The 20855-nt window shown below is 45.7% G+C and overlaps 1 protein-coding gene across 1 annotated transcript in view; it reads right to left on the bottom strand.

Annotated features, from left to right (window-relative positions):
* HIF1AN (hypoxia inducible factor 1 subunit alpha inhibitor) overlaps positions 1 to 20855 on the bottom strand; it is an 84282-nt gene that overhangs the window by 15712 nt on the left and 47715 nt on the right. The window contains exons 4-7 of the mRNA XM_075348916.1: positions 18021 to 18166; positions 7563 to 7669; positions 5927 to 5990; positions 2053 to 2163 (exon numbers count right to left, since the gene is read on the bottom strand). Of these exons, the coding sequence (XP_075205031.1) occupies positions 2053 to 2163; positions 5927 to 5990; positions 7563 to 7669; positions 18021 to 18166 (428 nt within the window). The remainder of the gene's footprint in view (positions 1 to 2052; positions 2164 to 5926; positions 5991 to 7562; positions 7670 to 18020; positions 18167 to 20855) is intronic.

Consider the following 20855-nt stretch of genomic DNA (forward strand, 5'->3'; position numbering starts at 1 on the left):
CTAGCAGTATTATAAAGGGACTGCTGTGGGTGAAGAGCTGCTAGCAGTATTATAAATGACTGCTATGCAGAGCCGGTATATACCGAGTAAAGTAGCACACCCTGTCAAACAGTCGGTATATACCTACAGGCACAGTTAGTATATACTGCTAAAAGCTGATATACACCGCCAGCCAGCAGACACACACCGCTAGAAAGACAGCGATATACCACTGAGCAGAGCGGTATATAGTGCTGCAGAATTGCAGAGCCAAGGAGGTGATCTCACTCGTGTCTGCTCCCCACATGTAATGGCGTCCAGTGTTCTCTGGCAGCATGGAGGGGAGAGACGGCCCACTAGAGGGAGCGGCTTCTGGAGCAGTGGAGGGGGCGTTGCTAGAATGCAGGCCGACGCCGGGAGCTAAATTTATGATGCTTCCCCGGGATCACGGCCTGCATCGCCCCACCAGCGCCTTTCCAGGCGGCGGTTTGGATGCAGGGGACGGGTACACGTCGTCTCCCTACATGCTCCTGGCTCCGTCGGAAGACGCGTCGGTCCTGGGATGCGGGGATCTCGGGGACGCATCTTCGGCTCAAGGCTAGCAGGTGCTCGGCTCTGCTTAGCCCTCTGGAGCTACCTCTGCGAGGTGCTTCCAGGGAGCCTGGAGGGGTACACAGACCCAACCACTTGGGCGCGAGGGAAGACTGACGGCTTGTGCACGCCAGGTTTCCTCTGCCCGTACACGGGGGGGAACGGGGGTGGCAAGGCACCCTGGTATTGCCCCTATCAAAAATAGAATGAATAAGAAAAGAAAAACAAAATAAAAAGTAAAAATAAGCTGGCCTGAGGCACCTCTGGTGGAGCTCAGTCCAGACATGTCAGCCTCCCTGCTGACCCTAGGAAAAAACTGAGCTAGTTTCCTGCCTAGCTAGGGTATATGCTGTGGGAGGAGGAGCTAACACTTTTTTCAAACCTAGTGTCACGCCTTCCCTGGAGACACCATATAACCCACTGTCTGTGTCCCCCAATGAAAAGGCGAGAAAGGAATTAACACTTCTTCACCTTTTCTCAGACCACCATTCCAGACTTCTGTAATGTGCCTTGTACAGGGATTGCATGGATATCTGATCTCACTATTACAAATACAAAACATATGATCCAACTCCACTGCAGTGTATGTCACCCCAAAACTGAGACTTTGTGATGAGCCAATCTGTTGACTCTGATATTTTGCCTGGATGTCCACCTCTTTGCTTCTGAATGGATGGACGGACTTCATTTTGTATTTTTCCAACTGTCATGACCTCACATGATGCAGTTTGGCAATTTCTTTTAGCCAAAAAAACTGAGATGAATGATGCAGTTTCGCTTTTCTTGGGAAATCGTCATGGCTGCTCCTTGATTCGACCCAGTGACCTTTCACTTGCAAATTAACCTAATAACACACTGAGCTATTAGGGAATGTGAGAACAGGTTGTAATTTGTAGTATGCAGAAAGAAAAAGATTTTGCACAATTGTAACAATGCAATTACATAACAAGAATCTAAAAAACTAATCATATGCTAAATAGTTGCAAGTCAAATTTATGTATGAGACAGCCCAGATGATAGCCAAGATGAGATACCCAAGCTGTAGTGGATTGAGAGATATAAAGCCTGAAGATAAAAAGTTGAAAACATTGTTACCCTTTTGTTCATCAGTGCAAATCGCAGCATGGACTTTAGTATGTTGGGGAGAGACTCGCCCATTATAGTCTATGGGTGCCCAGGATAAAACAGATCCCATCAACCGCTCACTCATAAAATATTTTTTTACAGATATATTGCAATTCTTAGAGGAAATTGGATTGGTCTTGTAATGTTAACTTGTCATAAAAAGTGATGGCATTCTGATTGCATCCACCATAAAAAATATTCAGATTTTTCTGAATGAAGCTTGGACAATATTTTATTTTGTGTGAACCTGGCCTTACTGTAATGCAACTTCTTTTAAAGTCAATGATGTATGAAAAGAGAACAGCAGGATTTTAGTTAACTAAAATGCCACAAAAATCCTTTTAGTAAGTCACTTGCCTCCTGTGGGCTTCCAAGAGCTTCTCCCAGCATCTTCTCAATGTTTCTCATTATCGCTACCTTTTGGTGAGCTTTGAGTGGGTATTCTATCCTTCTTGGAGTCGGTGCACCCTATTTAAATTGTAACCACAGTGAAAAAGGTTAAAAAAAGAAAACAAAAGACCAACAATTAAAAACATAAAAGAAAGGCCATATAATTGGACATTAACACTTTTTAGAATATTAAAGTAGCTATATAATGACAAGAAGCCAAATGGTCTTCTGCGCATTTGGTGATGTTGCACTTATCACACATTGATGAAGTATCTATTATATGACAATGTTCAGCGAGGAAACACTACTTTATCAGAGTTATCCGCCAAAGCAAATCAGCCAATAACAATGGTTCAGCTTCAGCCCCCTGGCAAAGCTAAGGGTAGGGTACGAGACAGATATCCATGTGCCCGCTACAGTCAATCACTGGCCTCAGTGTTAATGCTAGCATCTACAGTGTGAGACAGTTGAGGCCAATACCTGGCTGCAGCAGTCACATGTATGTATGAAATGTAATCACTCCAGGCAAAAATCAACAAGGCTAGCAGTGAAGTCCATAAATATAAAACTTCTGTTTTGTCCTAAAGAAGAGGTTTTAATGCTTCAAAATGCATAGACCTGGAAAGTCAAACTTAAACACACAGCGGGCTACAGTTTAAAACTTGGACAAAGTCATGGGCCAACCTAGTCGCAGACCCCACATACAGTCCTCCATACAGACTTATGGGTCCCACATAGTCCTCCATACAGAATAATGGCATCACAGGCCGAATAAAAAAAAAATAAATTATCAGCCTGTGGGCCAGAGTTTGATATACAAGCGCATCTCAATAAATTAGAATATCATCAAAAAGTTAATTTATTTCAGTAATTCAATACAAAAAGGGAAACATTATGTTATATAGAGTCATTACATACAGAGGGATCTATTTCAAGTGTTTATTTATGTTAATGTTGATGATTATGGCTTACAGCCAATGAAAATCCAGAAGTCGTTATCTCAGAAAATTAGATTATTAGATAAGACCAACTGAAAAGATTATTTTAAACTCAGAAATATTGGGCTACTGAAAAGTCTGTACAGTAAATGTACTCAATACTTGGTTGTGGCTCCTTTTGCATGAATTACTGTACTAATGCGGAGTGGCATGGAGGCGATCAGCCTGTGGCACTGCTGAGGTGTTATGGAAGTCCAGGTTGCTTTGATAGCAGCCATCAGCTCATCTGTATTGTTGGGTCTGGTATCTCTCATCTTCCTCTTGACAATAATCCATAGATTCTCTATGGGGTTTAGGTCAGGTGAGTTTGCTGGCCAATCAAGCACAGTGATACTGTGGTTATTAAACCAGGTATTGGTACTTTTGGCAGTGTGCACAGGTGCAAAGTCCAGCTGGAAAATGAAATTTTCATCTCCAAAAAGCTTGTTGGCAGAGGGAAGCATGAAGTGCTCTAACGTATCCTGGTAGACTGCTGCGCTGACTTTGGTCTTGATAAAACACAGTAGACCTACACCAGCAGATGACATGGCTCCGCAAACCATCACTAATTGTGGAAACTTCACACTAGACGTCAAGCAGCTTGGATTGTGGCCTCTCCACTCTTCCTCCAAACTCTGGGAGCTTGATTTGCAAATTAAATGCAAAATTTACTTTCATCTGAAAACAACACCTTGGACCTCTGAGCAACAGTCCATTTCTTTTTCTCCTTGGTCCAGGTAAGACACTTCTGGTGTCTATTGGTCATGAGTGGCTTGACAAAGAATGTGAGACTTGTAGCCCATGTCCTGGATATGTCTCTGTGTGGTGACTCTTGAAGCACTGACTCCTGCAGCAGTCCACTCCTTGTGAATCTCCCCCAAATTTTAGACTGGCCTTTTCTTAATCCTACTAAGGCTGTGGTTATCCCGGTTGCTTGTGCACCTTTTTCTACTACACTTTTTCCTTCCACTCAACCTTTCATTAATGTGCTGGGATACAGCACTTTGTCAACAGCCAGCTTCTTTTAGCAATGACCTTTTGTGGCTTACCCACCTTCTCGAGTATGTCAATGACTGCCTTCTGGACATTGTCAAGCCAGCAGTCTTCTCCATGATTGTGTAGCCTACAGAACCAGACTAAGGGACCATTTTAACGGCTTAGGAAGCCTTTTGCAGGTGTTTTGTGGTAATTATTCAAATTTTCTGAGAAACTCAATAACTTCAATGCAAGAGAGGAGAAACGGAGTTAATGCCGTGCTGTTGCAGAAATAGACTGTTGGTTTAATCAATTCTTCTTTAATTTACAGGTCTATGCATTTCAGAGGCCAGAGCCTCCTTCAGCAAGACAAAGGAAAAAATCAACAAATAGTTTTGATTTGTTCATTTTTCCTTTGTCCTCATGAAGGAGGCTCTGACCTCTGAAACGCGTAGACCTGTAAAATAAAGAAGAATTGATGAAATCAACAGTACATTACTTTGGAAGCAGCGCGGCATTAACCCCCTTTCTCCTCTCCAGCATTGAAGTTTAATCAATATGGGGCTGCGGCAGCCGCCATTATCTCAGGCTAGCATAGGGTTTGTGACATTCACAACCTCTTTAAGAGAGTGTCCCTTAATGTACATCTCCTTATAATATCTGGTAAGACCCTATTGGCGCTCTTTTTCCTTCAGCTTTTAATTTTCAAAGATAATGAATTTTGGGTTTTCATTGGCTGTAAGCCATAATCAACAACATTAACAGAAATAAACACTTGAAATAGATCTCTCTGTGTGTAATGACTATATAATATGTTTATTTCCCTTTTTGCATTGAATTACTTAAAGTAACTTTTTGATATTCTAATTTATTGAGATGCACATGTATGTGGCATAGACTAAAACTACTGAAACATATTAATCTTGGCCTCCTCAAAGTTGATTCTCCAGACTAGTCGGCCCTCTTTACGTGTAATGACGCCCATGTGGGCGAGATAACATGCTTAACAAAAGTGGCGTCTTTGCCAGTGCTATACAAAGCTGTGTATATGCTCTGCTTTGTTCTCCCCAGCATTGATTCTCTGATCCTAGGTATGTGCATCCAGGCTTCAGAGTGGCTCACTGTGCATGATGGAAAGTCACCTGCACTTCCGATCATGCACACTATGCTTCTCTGAAGCCGGGACGCATGCACCTGACTTCAGAGTAATGTGCAGGCTCAGAAGTACAGCAGACTTTTGATCCCTCGCAGTGAACCACTCTGACACCGGGACGCATACACCTAGCATCAGAAAAGCTCAATGCTGAGGGAAACAAAGCAGCACGCATACACTGCTTTGTAGAGTGCTAGCAAAGATGCCGCTTTTGTAAAGCATTATTATTTCGCCCACATGGGCGTGATAACATGGAAAGGGGGCCGACTAGTCGAGGGAATCAACGCCCCTGCTACTAGTCAAAGCCCTAATTAGCATGGAGGGGGGGGGGGGGGACAACTTCTAAATCATTTTTTTATACTTTTTTTGACAAAATTAGACAGGGATGGTTAGGCAGGGAATTTTGGCCCACACGTGTGCCTGCTGCTAGGTTAGAGGGCATAGAGGGCCTGACAGGTTCACTTTATGGTGATAAGAAAATGTTACCTTCTAATTAACAGCTGATACAGGTTAGAATAGCTGCAACATTACATGCTAAGTGAAAGGCAGGCAAGGGCAGTGACGGGCTATCAGACGGAGCTGACATAGAAGTCCATTCTAAAATATTGTTATGCCTATTATATCAGAGCAGATACCTGAAAACACATCAGACATTGTACACGAATGAGCTTTAATAAACCCTGCTTGACATTACGCATCAGTCATAATCAATGCATTGAGCATTTAGGAAACATACCTTGTACCAAAAATTGACTGTAATTGTTGTCCCTCCATCCATAAGTGACTCTATATGGTGCCACCTGCAAAAGTATAAAGTAATTCACCACACATAAATGCTTTGGATTTTATTTTACTTGATCGGCAAGTTAATTAGCATTAGTCTCTATTCTGTTGGGCTTACGTTGCTTTCTGACAAGAATAGAACATAACCAGATCCTAGTTTTTCAAGCATTAAACCCTTAACGACAGCGGGCAGTAAAATTACGTCCCAGCGGTAAGTGTTAATCCCACCTGGTTGCCGCGGGCAGTCGGGGGGATCCGGGCACATATCAGCTGATTTGTACAGCTGACATGTGTGCCTAGCACGCAGCGCAGATTCGCGAGCAGATCCTGTTAACTCCTTAAATGGCGCTGTCAAGATGTTCCAGTATCCTTATAAATCGCAGTTGTAGTTAAAGTTTACTCCCCACCCGACACCGAAAGTCACGTGACATGATCGCGTGGATCCGATGGTTGTCAAGGTTGCACAGGGTCATGTGATGACTTCTGTAGCTCACATGACTCACTTCCTATTTCACTTGGCCGAGAGATGTGCGAGACAGGAGATGAGCATATCTGGTGTTCTCAGTGTGTAGCTGTGATCAGCAGATATGGAAGAGCGATCAGACTGCTGATCCTAGGGGGACTATTAATATAAAAAAAAAAAGTTTTGAAAAATTTAAAAAAAAAAAAAAACCCTAAACGTTCAAATGGGTGATTTGAACTTTTAGGTTTTTTAATTTTTTTAAATTTTTCAAAACTTTTTTTTTATATTACTAGTCCCCCTAGGATCAGCCTTTCGCCCCATTGAAAATTAAAGGGTTAAAAATTTTTTTAAAAAATTTGGTATCGCCGCATTCAGAAACGCCCAATCTATGCAAATAGAAAATCAATTAATCTAATCAGTAAATGGCGTAGCGGCAAAAACATTCCAAAACGCCAAAATTATGTTTTTTGGTTACGGCAAATTTTGCACAAAATGAAATAACAGGTGATCAAAATGTTTCATCTGCGCAAAAATAGTACCATTAAAAACGTCAGCTCGAGACTCAAAAAAATAAGCCATCACTGAGCCCCAGATACCAAAAAATGAGAACGCTACGGATCACGGAAAATTATGCAAAATGTGCGCCCCTTTTTTTGGACAAATCTTTGATTAATATTTTTTAACCCCTTAAATAAAAGTAAACCTATACATGTTTGGAGTCAACGGTAGATCCATCACCAATCGCAATGAATTCCACCCAATTAGAGGGAAGGTATCATAATCGCAAAATAAAGGATTTTGTTTTTTACTCTTTTCTATTTTTTTTATGTGACTATATAAAAATTATCTTGAGATATTCCTGTTTTGCAATAGGTGCTGGAGCAATCACAGTAGGCTCGTACTGTGTATTCTACAGCTCACTTTTTAGCATCGCTGTGCATACTGTGACAATGCGTAGAGTCATCTTACTATTCGATGGAAGGCAAATTCATTAAGCTTTTTTATAATGTAGGAGACCAACATAAAAAAAAACAGGTCTGATGCATCACTCCAAAATAAATAGCTCAACAATTATGAAAAGGAAGTACATTATTTCTCAACTAATCTCATCTAACCAATTGCTTACCAATACATTGGAATATACAGAACATCACCAGGCCCCACAACTGTCTCGTAGCCATGCACATTTCTGAAGTTAGGAAACCGCTCTAGATCAGGGTTCTCAAAGTCCACCTAATATATATAAAGAAATAAATGTACATGTTACATAGTAAAAGAAGGCACCCCCATCACCCCAATAGCCACGAAGAGCGCCAGAAGCATGGCAAAGGCATTGCTATACGAATGCTCAAATGAGGCACAGGCAGTTTATATAGGTGGGGGAAGGGCTATTCTTTTTGTTTATCTTTAAAAGGGAACCGGTCATATGCAAAGACACCATTTACCTGCAGATATAAGGTTAATTTGCAAGGTAAATAGCACTAAAATCTTGCCTAATTGCCTTATCGGAGAAGTGGCTACAGGGAGAAAATAAACTTTGTGCCTCCCTGCAGTCACTTGTTTCCAATCATCAGGGCAGTGCAGAGAGCGATTACAATCACCCCTCTCTACACAGTGAGCAGGGACACCATCCCTGGACCACAGCATTTCTGCAGAGCAGGCAGTAATAGTGTCAAGGAGTGATGACTGTAACCACTGAGTGTACCGCCCTTAAGACTTAGAGTCTCCCTGTGGCTACTAACAGGGTTTTAATGTTATTTACATGCAGATTAACCCTATGTCTGCAGGTGACCAATGTTTTTGGCCATGACAAATTCCCTTTAAAATCACAGTAATCTTGCTGAAGAATAATGCCGTGACTTTAAAGGGAACCTGTCAGGTCCCATATGCGTTCTAACCTAGTAGCAGTGTGATGTGTGGCCTAGTAACCCCTTCCTACCCATCCCTGTGTTGTAATATTGTGTAATGTGTATGTATAAAAATATGTTTTATTACTTATGTGTACCCTATGTAAAAGAGCAGGGGCTCTAGCCCCATGGGCATCGCATCGCGCTGTGGGCGTGATACCGTGGATTTACATGAGTGACGTCCCATGGCTCCTGGAGATCCCACGTGTGAGCTCTTACCATTCCCGCAGCCTTGTTATCTGGGTGCTTGCTTCTAGTCTTCAGACGCGCTCTGTGCATGCTCAGAAGACTCCTGCAGTTCGAATCATGCGCAGAGCGCATCTGAAGACAAAAAGCAAGCACCGGCGGACAAACAAGGCTGCGGGAATGGTAAGTGCGTACTTGCAGGATCTCAAGGAGCGACGAGACGTCGCTCATGTAAATCCATGGTATCACGCCCACAGGGCGATGCGACGCCCATGGGGCTAGAGACCCTGATCATTTACATAGGATACACATAAGTAATAAAACATTTTTATACATTCACATTACACACCATTACAACACAAGGATGGGTAGGAAGGGGTTACTAGGCCACAAATCACCCTACTACTAGGTTAGAACACAAAATTGCCTGACAGGTTCCCTTTAAGGCAACAGCTTTACTTCACTGACCACTAAAAGGGAAAATCTGGATGATAAAAGCCCCCAGACACATTAAAATTAGCCGAACCCACTGCCAGATGAAGGCAAGGGAGAGGAGGATTGGTCAGTTTAAACTTTAAAAGGTTATTCCCATCTCCAAGATCCTATCCCAATATGTAGTAGGTGTAATAAGATTATTAGCAAATAGCTCCACTTAGAAATGTAGTATAGCTCTTCTGATTCACTATATCACTTACCTCATGTGCAGAGCACTGCAGGGCCTTATGTATCCATGGTTACAGCCATGCATTATAGTCCCAGCTAGTTGCTCATGGTCATAACCATGGATGCCCAAGGTCCAGCAATGCCCTGCACATGAGGTAAGAGACATAGTGAATCAGAAGAGCTATACTACATTTCTAACTGAAGGGATTTGCTAAAATTCTTATTATTACACCTACTACATATTGGGATAGAATCTTGGACATGGGATTACCCCTTTAAACAACTGTCCCTTTTGTTATTCAGGAGAGAAGACGCTGCCAGAACTGTGCACGAGCTGCTTTCTCAACACTGCCTATTCAAAACACATGAACGTTCAACCGAACATTGATGTCTCTTGCCTTATTCCCCCATAAGGCAAGAGAGCTGTCAGCAACAATGGTTTGAAATGCGTGGGCACCTTAAGGTGGGTTTACATGGCCTCATTTCATGGGCCGCATAAAGGTTCACAATATCCAAGCCAACCGCTGCTCTCCTGGCCTGATCGAGCAGCACCAAAGGCATTATATAAGCTTCTTAGTCTGAGTCAGGAGACCCGTGGCAGACTGGCACTGTTGGCGCTGTAACTAACCAGTTCCTAAACTTTCAGAAGAACAACAATAGTTGATTGAAGGCCACATAAGTACTTAGAAACCCCACCACATCTCTACTGGCTGTGCTGTGTAGGGACTGGGTAGTCACTTTTAATTCTGGCATCTATACAATGCCAGTGAGCAGTAAGCAGGGCTGTGGAGTAGGGGTCTATTTTGGTGGAGTCAGAGTCGGTATAAAATGGACTGTCTCCTAATATATATAATAAATGGAGTACAGTAGGTCAATGCAATATGTGATGAATATTTTTCATAAGAATTTGGGAAAGTTCAGAAATGTCCTATAAATGTCTGCTCTATTTCTGATCAAAGAATCTAGGCTTTTGGTTGATTATTGCACCATAATAATGATTATAAGCCTGATGTTACCATACTTCTACGGTATATTTATCACAAACATGAGTCATGTATGAGGGAGTCGTGGAGTTCGAGTTGGAATCGGGGAAATTGAGGCGTCGGAGTGGAAGGTTTGGTTACTGGCCGCACAGCCCTGGCAGTAAGAACAGTAAACATCGCTGCCATCTCTGTGCTCCTTGTTAAAGTGCAGGTGAAGCTCCGACAAGTCAATTGGGATACAAGAACATGTGACATAAGGCAGTCACTGACTTATAGGAAAACATACTATCAACCACGATATAAATCAGTGCTCATATGTTAGGTGACAATAGTACAGCATTTCCCAATGTCAGTCATTTCTTCTACCCACTTACTGGTGGGAGGAATTCGATAATTGGAGTTTTATGGAAATTAAATTCCTCCCAGCTATCAACTGTACATGTAATTCCAGATCATACAAGCCTGAGGTTACCTTTGACTTACCAACATTGAAAAAGTACTTTGAGAAACTAAGTTTTACAAGCCCAGCACTTAGCTTTGTGCTCCATTTAATGGAGTCGGATATGAGTGGCAACTCCCCAGTCAATTGCAGGCTCCTGTCACATTAGTACAAATATGCTGGACAGCTGCTGTATACCCTTCACTCCTGTCACAATGACACAGGAGGATACATGCCACAGGCATTCATTGTCAATTTCACGATTCTGCCGCATTAAAAGGGTCAAGTGGTGAAGACGCGGAAGACCGTGCAGGTACAGAATTGCCTGCCTCGTCAAGCCACACTTGTCCACTCCAATAGTCCAACAAGAGAGACAGAGCAAAGAGGACACATACGTAGTATGAGGTACTAGTGTACATCACAATCTCCATCGCTTTTACAAGGTAGCAGCTGGAAATGAGCTTCTTTACAGTCAGGAATCTATGAAACCATGTTAGCACAGGATGTAAACTGTGGAAAACATCTGCAACAGAATCCACTCTAGTTAGGCCACGTGCACACTGAGTATTTGTTGAATTTTTTACCTCAGTATTTTAAAAGCCATTTGTCAGCAGGTTTTTGCAACCTCACCTGTGAGCAGCATGATGTAGCCAAAGAGGCTCTGACTTCAACGATAAATCACTTAGATTCAGGTGTGTAGCCGTTTTGATACAAGCTAAGATTTTAGATTTTACATGTAGCAGTGCTGGGAAAGCTGCCCCTGCCCACACCAGGCTCTCAGTGTACATTTTCATAGTAAGGGTACCGTCACACTAAGCAACTTACCAGCGATCCCAACAACGATAGGGATCGCTGGTAAGTTGCTAGGAGGTTGCTGGTGAGCTGTCACACTGCGACGCTCCAGCGATCCCACCAGCAACCTGACCTGGCAGGGATCGCTGGAGCATGGCTACACGAGTTGCTGGTGAGCTCACCAGCAACCAGTGACCAGCCCCCAGCGCCGCATGGAAGATGCTGCGCTTGGTAACTAAGGTAAATATCGGTAACCAACCCGATATTTACCTTGGTTACCACTGCACGGAGCTACACGTGCAGAGAGCAGGGAGCAGCGCACACTGAGCGCTGGCTCCCTGCTCTCCTAGTACAGCACACATCGGGTTAATTACCTGATGTATGCTGCAGCTACATGTGCACAGAGCAGGGAGCAGCGCACAATGCTTAGCGCTGGCTCCCTGCTCTCCTAGTTACAGCACACATCGGGTTAATTACCTGATGTGTGCTGCAGCTAAATGTGCACAGAGCAGGGAGCAGCGCACATTGCTTAGCGCTGGCTCCTTGCTCTCCTAGCTGCAGGACACATCAGGTTAATTAACCCGATGTGTCCTGCAGCTAGCTACATGTGCACAGAGCAGGAGCCGGCAGCACAGGCAGTGAGAGAGGCTGGTATCGAAGGTAAATATCGGGTAACCAAGGACAGGGCTTCTTGGTTACCCGATGTTTACATTGGTTACCAGTCTCTGCAGAAGCCGGCTCCTGCTGCCTGCACATTTAGTTGTTGCTGTCTCGCTGTCACACACAGCGATCTGTGCTTCACAGCAGGACAGCAACAACTAAAAAATGGCCCAGGACATTCAGCAACAACCAACGACCTCACAGCAGGGGCCAGGTTGTTGCTGGATGTCACACACAGCAACATCGCTAGCAACGTCACAAAAGTTGTTCGTTAGCAGCGATGTTGCTAGCGATGTTGCTTAGTGTGACGGGGCCTTAAGAAGCTCTTAATCACAGAAGGGGGTGGAGTCAGCACTACAACTCACACACTGCTGAGATGCACTACTGATAAAGATAAGAGGCTTAAACTAACATTGAAGGTAAACAAAAGTAGACTATGACATAAGACAGTCAGGGCTGAATTCTCTGTTTTAAAGAGGACCAACCACCAGGATTTTCATATATAAACTAAAGCCAGTGTTATGCTGGCATTATGCTGATTCTAAACATACCTTTAGTTGTGAGATCAGATGTATACTTTCTGAAATATAAGTAAAGTTTGTGAAAAGCACTGTTAATTGATGAGAGGTGCAACGGGGTATCTAAGGCCCCTTTTCACATTGCGCTTTTGCTTACTTTCAGTGGTCCCGTAGGGGCATCCGAGCCGAAATGCCCCTCTCCCCCACACCGCAAAACGTGTTTCGGACGCATGCGCCGATAGGGCCATTGACTATAATGGAGCAGACTCGGTTAGCATGTGCTCTGTCTTGCACCATTTTCGGGCATATACGTTTTCTGCAGATGGACACCAAAACATAGTAGAGAAATACCCCAAAGGATTGACAGCAGTAATTGTAGCGAAAGGTGGTCCTACAAATATTCTCAGGGCACTGAATACAAATCACAATTTTCAGATTTATATTTTTTAAATATTTAGTAACCAATTGTATAATTTTTTCTACACTTCACAAATACTTGCTACTAAGTGTTAATATATCACAAAATCCCAATTTGTGGTGCAATAGTATAAAAAAAAAATACATACTTTTTGAAGACACTAGATATCTATATCATATCCAAAGTATAAGTGCAATATTTTAAAAAAAAAAAAAACAAAAAAAAACCCAAACACCTAAGAACTACCCCATCGCTCAATTCTTCAGTCTCCCCGCTGCTTGTTACCTGCTGTCTGGAACACTCTTGCCCAGTACCACGCCTCATGTCTAGTCTCTTCACTGTAGGTTAGGATACCTGCCTATGTCAAGACTTGCACTGCGATCTTATGAAGCATAGTCGCCTCTGAGGTCTGCACACAGCTGTAAGTCATGGCCTAAATAGAAGAGGCTGCACATGTCCCCTGCAATGGTGGAAAGACGACGACAGGGCACAAGGCAGCCGTAAAAGTCAGGGATAAGTTGAGCATTAGTTTATAGGGTTTTTTATTGCCAGGGTTATAAAAATCTGTAGAGGACGCACTACTATGGGGGAGATGTGATGATGACGGATTGTTATGGGGAGGGGGGGGGGGAAGAATCTAAAGATGACGCACTGTTACGGGGTCGGGATCTGAGGATGACGCACTGTTATGGGAGGGGATCTGAGGATGACGCACTGTTATGGGGGGGGATCTGAGGATGACGCACTGTTATGGCGGCGGGATCTGAGGATGACGCACTGTTAGGCTAGGTTCACACACTGCGTTTTTTATACGCTGCGTTTGTGCGTTTTTTGCGGCAAAAACCGCACCCACGGCAAAAAACGCACGCGTTTTGCCGCGATTTGGTGCGTTTTTTTGCTGCGTTTTTGCTCACTGCGACTTTATGCGTTTTTTATCAGTGAACAAAAAAAAAAGGTCTGATGTCATTTCCTTCTTCAATGTGTTCTTCACTCTCCACTAGTGTATGCAGAAGAGCAGACAGCTGCAGAACTACAAGGCTCAGCATGCTTAATCCAGGACTGTATGTGTCGCGGGCGGGGAGGAGGGTGTCAGCACACCGCGCTCACCCCTTCTGCTCGGGTCCGGCAGCTGCTCCTGGTGGCTCGAGCTGTGGGCCGGATCCCGGGGTGTCTCGAGCGACACTCCTCGCCCGTGAGTGAAAAGGGGGTGTTTGTTGGGGTTATAGTTCGTGACGCCACCCACGGTTGTGGTGATTGCACCACCGCTGCTCAGTGTGGGGGTCCCGGGGATGGTGATGCGGAGCAGCCAGGTGTTGTGTTGCCCCTCCGTGGGTAGGGGTTGGTGATCCCGGGGCCCGGTGATGAGATGTGAAGTGTAGGGCCTGGAGGGCGCAGGGGCGCGGGGGCAGCGCTGTGCCTTGCGGCACTATGGTACTCACTCAGCCTGACACACGGACACAGTTTGTGCGGTAAACCAACGGCTGGTAGGACGGTCCCACAGACGGCTGCACCTGCACTCCCGGTAGGTGACGGTGACGTTACTCTTCCTTGCACCTTTGTTGTCTGATGGTAGCGGTGGATTCCCTCCGGTTACCCGCTCCCCGGCTGCAATCTGGGCCGGAGGAGCCCTACACTTTGCCCGCAGGCGCTGGCCCTGGGGAAACTGGTGCCTTGGCGGTGGCGGTGTCTCCCCGGTAATGGTCGGGCTGTTGCCGTCAATCGGGACTTGGTTGCTGGGGGATCTGCGTCCCCGTCACTGACGGATTTGGCAAATTCGGCGACTCCTAGCCTTGCCGGGGTCCGAGAGGCCCCTGCCCTGGTGCTGACTGTCCTTCGGAACACTGCTCCAGACCACCGGGCACACAGCCAACGGGGTCCTTCCAGGAACTTCCGAACTGTCCCCCTCCAAACAGTCACCGCCGTCGCTGACCTTGCTGTTCTAGCCCTACACACAGCTGGGCTCTCAGGCTGTCTTCCTTCGCTGCCACTTTACTTGCTTTCCGTCTTTTCTACTTTCCTCCCTTAACTCCTCCACTTTAGCTCCTCACACTTGCCCTGCCTGGGCTTCACTTCACTCCTTCCATGTCCCTCACTGGACTCTAACTGCCTGGTTACTTCCTGCCTCCAGTGTTGTGAGCTCCTTGTTGGGCGGAGCCAACCGCCTGGCCCACCCCCTGGTGTGCATCATCAACCTCTGGAGGAAGGCAACAAGGATTTCTGGTTAGCAGGTGTGCCTACCTGGAGTGTGGGGTGTAGTGGTGTTGTTATCTGTGTCCCCTGGCTTGCCCAGGGCGACACATATGCTTGAGGGAGAGTCAGGGGGAGCAGACCTACAAGGCTCACAATCCTCCATCCAATAGTGTATGCAGGAGAGCAGACAGCAGCTGTCGAACTACAAGGCTCAGCATCCTCCTTCCAGGACTGTATGCAGGATTTCTTTGCACCCCCCAAACAAAAAAAAATGACGTGGGCTTCGCCATATTTTTGTATGCTAGCCGGGTACAGCAGGCAGGTACGGGCTGCCCCCAACCCCCAGCTGCCTATTTGTACCCGGCTGGGAACCAAAAATATAGGGAAGCCCTTTTTTTTTTTAATTATTTCATGAATTTCATGAAATAATTTTAAAAAAAAATGACGTGAGCTTCGCCCAATTTTTGAGTCCAGCCGGGTACAACTAGGCAGCTGGGGATTGGAATCCACAGTGCAGGGTGCCCATGCTTTCTGGGCACCCCCGCTGTGAATAGCAGTCCCGCAGCCACCCCAGAAAATGGCGCTTTCATAGAAGCGCCATCTTCTGGCGCTGTATCCAACTCTTCCAGCTGCCCTGATGCCGGGTGCCTCGCTGGGTAATAATGGGGTTAGGGCTAGCTGTATAGCTGGCCCTAAGCCCGAAATTCATGGTGTCAATATTAGACATGGCCACCATGAATTTCTAGTAAAGATAAAAAAAAAAACAACACAGAAAAATATTTTTATTCGAAATAAAACACAATTAGTGACTCCATCTTTATTGAAATAAAGAACCCCCCTCCGCAGTAATCCTGGGTCAAGGGTCCCGCGCCGTCCAATCCGGATCCAATATCATCTGATCGGTTTGCTGGAAGGCAAAGCGATCAGATGATGTGTCAGGTTCTAGGGGCTGAATCCCATCACACATCAGCTGATTGTATAAAAGCCGATTATACAATCAGCAGATGCATCGGTGCAAAAAAAAAAAACAAAACTCACTTATGTGCTAATTACCGGCAGCTCCTGGAGCGATGTGGCGGGAGTCTGATCCTGTCTGATCGCTGCAGCAGCTGCCGGTAATCAGGGATGAAGTCTCCTGACGCATCCGCTGATAACCGGCTGGGCGCCGGCGTCAGCCCGAGACTTACGATCAGCTGATGCGTCAGGTGACTGCATCAGGTGATCCATCGCCAGGTCCTGCATCCGTCGGAGGTTTCCCGGCCGTCTGCACACAGCCGGAGCGGGGGTGGCGATACCGTGAGAGGATCTGGGAGCGGGCATGGCACCGGGAGTCTGCAGACAGGTGAGTATAACTTATTTTTTTTTTTTTTTACCGTTCACTTTTGTTTTCGCAGCCGCTTCCACCTCCCGCCCAGACATGGCACCACACGGCAGCATACATGCACAGGACGGGAGGTGGAAGCGGTGGTGACGGTACCGGGAGGATTCACGCTTCTGTGTTTACTGACAGAAGGAATCCTCTTCCTGTACACGTCACTTTACTATCCACCTCCTGCGTTTATAGCTGCATTTTTGGTCTTAGAAACGCACCAAAACGCAGCTATTTGCGTTTCTCATTGCGTCTTTCAACATCCCATTGCACTCAATGGATGAAAAGCGCAGTGAAAAACGCGGGAATAATTGACATGCTGCGTTTTTGTGGCACCACAAAAACGCAGCTGAAAAAAAACGCTGTGTGCAGACAGCAAAAATGAAAACTCATAGACTTTGCTGGGGAAGCAAAGTCATGCAGTTTTCTGAGCAAAAACGCACCCGAAAACTGCGCAAAAACGCCGCGAAAAACGCACTGTGTGAACTTACCCTTATGGCGGCGGGATCTGAGGATGACGCACTGTTATGGCGGCGGGATCTGAGGATGACGCACTGTTATGGCGGCGGGATCTGAGGATGACGCACTGTTATGGCGGCGGGATCTGAGGATGACGCACTGTTATGGCGGCGGGATCTGAGGATGACGCACTGTTATGGCGGCGGGATCTGAGGATGACGCACTGTTATGGCGGCGGGATCTGAGGATGACGCACTGTTATGGCGGCGGGATCTGAGGATGACGCACTGTTATGGGGGGATCTGAGGATGACGCACTGTTATGGGGGGGATCTGAGGATAACGCACTGTTATGGGGGGGGATCTGAGGATGACGCACTGTTATGGGGGGATCTGAGGATGACGCACTGTTATGGGGGGGGATCTGAGGATAACGCACTGTTATGGGGGGGGATCTGAGGATAACGCACTGTTATTGGGGATCTCTACATTAACAAGCAATATCCTAGAAAAGGAATGGAGTGGAGGTGCACATTCTCAGCCCATGCTTATTTTCATGGGGGCTCCTCAGGGCATTATTCTAGAAATGGTGGAGAACCGTTGGGACAGGTCCACAACAATATAAAAAAAAAAAAAAAATGATCCCCTATCCAATCAGTAGGTGATAACTTAGTAACTTGGAACAATCTCTAGATCCATCCAAAGTAACATGTGAGCACCTGTGCTTCATGAGAAATACTTGGTAGACATAAAAAAAACCCAAAACAGATATTTAGCCCTTTTTCTCCACCTGGACATCATTAGGCTTTTTAAAGCAAAACACCATTTAAAAACAGCAAATATTTAAAAAATAAAACATCATAGAAAAGTTATTACATGAATATTTTAATGACTGACTTGAAAATATCTGCTGATGGTTCCCAGAACATATGATATGTACATCAGGCAGCTGCAATGAGAGGAGAATGGTATGCTGGCAGCATGGCCGAAATGTGTCTCACCTGGCTCTGTCTGTCACAGGGATGGTGCACAGGGTAAGGGTAGAGGCATTCAAACTGTTCGGGTGGAAACAGGATACAGCGTTTGTATCCTTTAATCTGGGCAAAGAAGTTTTGCTGCTCGTCATAGTGCGCCGGAGTGACATTCCCTGCACAGAAACAGCAACATGAGTTTAGACACGTACACAGACGAGGAAGGCATCCCAATACTGTCACCAATGCGGAAAATGGCCTCACCTCGTGTGCCTGACACATTCATGCAAACACATCACTCGCTATATGTTCTAATACAGTTTATAAAAGCATAAATACTGTATATAATTAATGTATGACTTTTCGATACGATAAACTACATTTGCAAAAGTCTGGTTATTATAGCTGCTGCATTACTTACAGACCCCCCAAGAATATACGACCAGCAATGTAATATATAGTCCATACATCCAAGTGTGTTTTTGTAATAACTAATGAATGGGAAATCATGTAGAAGTGTCACCTAAGCATCAGCGTCCGGTGTACTCTAAGCTCTTCCTTATCAAGCCCACGATTAAAGATCTCAATACACAGATTAAACTCTCCAGATTCACCAATATCCACAGATCAACCATCCACTTATGGGGCTCATCACCATTTTTAAATATCAATATTTCTATAACCCAAACATAATCAGAGGCGACATGTACATCCAATATCAGACATTACAGTGTAAAGCAAAATTCATTAACTCAAACAAGAGTAGTTAAAGTCCTGATCACAAGAGCTTACAATCTATGAGGAAGTAGAGGTGACCCAAAAAGTGTTTGTATTGCATGGTCCAGCCATCACTATAATAAATGAGTATGGAAGTAAAGGTGTATGAACCCTGTCACCAGCCAAAATCTGTAAATGTCCAGATACAAAGAACTACTTAGTGCATGAATGGTGGGAGACAGATGAAAACAATGACCAGAATATGAGGAAAGTGTAGGAAGGGAGGAAAATATGGTTAGTGAAATGGTGTTATACACACCGTATTTTTTGCTTTATAAGACGCACCGGATTGTAAGACGCTCCGCAAATTTAGACATACAAAAAGGTAATAAAATAAAAATGGGGTCCGTCTTATACTCCGGTGTTCTCTTACCGGAGGGGGGCAGCAGTGGTGGTGAAGCGGGGGTCACAGGAGGAAGAGGTTGTGCTGGCAGGCGCCGCGGCGTCCGTGGAGTTGGCAGCAGCCGCGGCGTCCGTGGTGGCAGATGGAGCTCTCATCCAAGGGCTCCTTCTGCGCACGCGCTGACTCCCGGAGCGGTGCATGCGCAGATGGAGCTCTCATCCAAGAGCTCTCCCGGCGCCATCATTTGAAACTGGGACAGCGGCCAAACTGGGTAACCTGCTGCACAGCCGCCCGCCACACGCACAGTGGCAACCACCACACCTGTGCTTGTGTGCAAGTGGCAGCCGGGTACCTGTGGCTGCGTGTGGGCGGCAGTCGGGTGCCTGTGTGAGGGCGGCAGCCGGGTGTCTGTCGGTGCCAGCTGCCTCCCGCACACAGGCACCCGGCTGACGGTCGCACGCAGGCACAGGTACCCGGCTGACGCCCGCACGCAGGCACAGGTACCCGGCCGCTTGCACGCAGCCACAGGCAACCGGCTGCCCGATCGCCGCACAGACAGGATCCCCAGGTAAAGCTATATTCGGATTTTAAGACGCACTCCCATTTTCCTCCCAAATTTTTGGGAGGAAAAGTGTGTCTTATAATCCGAAAAATACGGTACTTGCATTAAAAGATAGTTTTTAGGGCTTGCCTAAATCTATGGGCACTGGAAATTACCGGGATTATCTGGGTACTACATTCAGGATAGCTAGGGAGAGAGAAATATCTGGTAGCTTAAAACACCAAACTCCCAATCTTCTCATATCCCCAGCACAGTCTCTCTCTTCTCTCACTATTGATAACCCAACGGTGGGTGCCCGGGTGTAGGACGTCAGAAGAAATAGTGGTCACAGAAACAAACCCTTTTAGCCATCTACTATGTAAGTTATGTTGCACCTCAAAGGGTAGTTATTTGTACTGAAGTGTCTGCTTCCTGATCATCACGAAAGAAGGGAATTTTGTTACTTACCGTAAATTCCTTTTCTTCTAGCTCCAATTGGGAGACCCAGACGATTGGGTGTATAGCTACTGCCTCCGGAGGCCACACAAAGCATTACACTAAAAAGTGTAAGGCCCCTCCCCTTCTGGCTATACACCCCCCGTGGGATCACGGGCTGCTCAGTTTTAGTGCTAAAGCAAGAAGGAGGAAAGCCAATAACTGGTTTAAACAAATTCAATCCGAAGTAACATCGGAGAACTGAAACCGTTTAACATGAACAACATGTGTACCCGAAAAAAACAAAAATCCCGAAGGAAACAGGGCGGGTGCTGGGTCTCCCAATTGGAGCTAGAAGAAAAGGAATTTACGGTAAGTAACAAAATTCCCTTCTTCTTCGGCGCTCCATTGGGAGACCCAGACGATTGGGACGTCCAAAAGCAGTCCCTGGGTGGGTAAATTAATACCTCAAGTTAGAGCTGCAAAACAGCCCTCCCCTACGAGGAGGCAACCGCCGCCTGCAGGACTCTTCTACCTAGGCTGGCGTCCGCCGAAGCGTAGGTATGCACCTGATAATGTTTGGTGAAAGTGTGCAGACTCGACCAGGTAGCTGCCTGGCACACCTGTTGAGCCGTAGCCTGGTGTCGTAATGCCCAGGACGCACCCACGGCTCTGGTAGAATGGGCCTTCAGCCCTGATGGAACCGGAAGCCCAGCAGAACGGTAGGCTTCAAGAATTGGTTCCTTGATCCATCGAGCCAGGGTGGATT

This window comes from Anomaloglossus baeobatrachus, chromosome 5 (assembly GCF_048569485.1).
Source record: "Anomaloglossus baeobatrachus isolate aAnoBae1 chromosome 5, aAnoBae1.hap1, whole genome shotgun sequence".
In the NCBI taxonomy this organism is placed as follows: Eukaryota; Metazoa; Chordata; class Amphibia; order Anura; family Aromobatidae; genus Anomaloglossus; species Anomaloglossus baeobatrachus.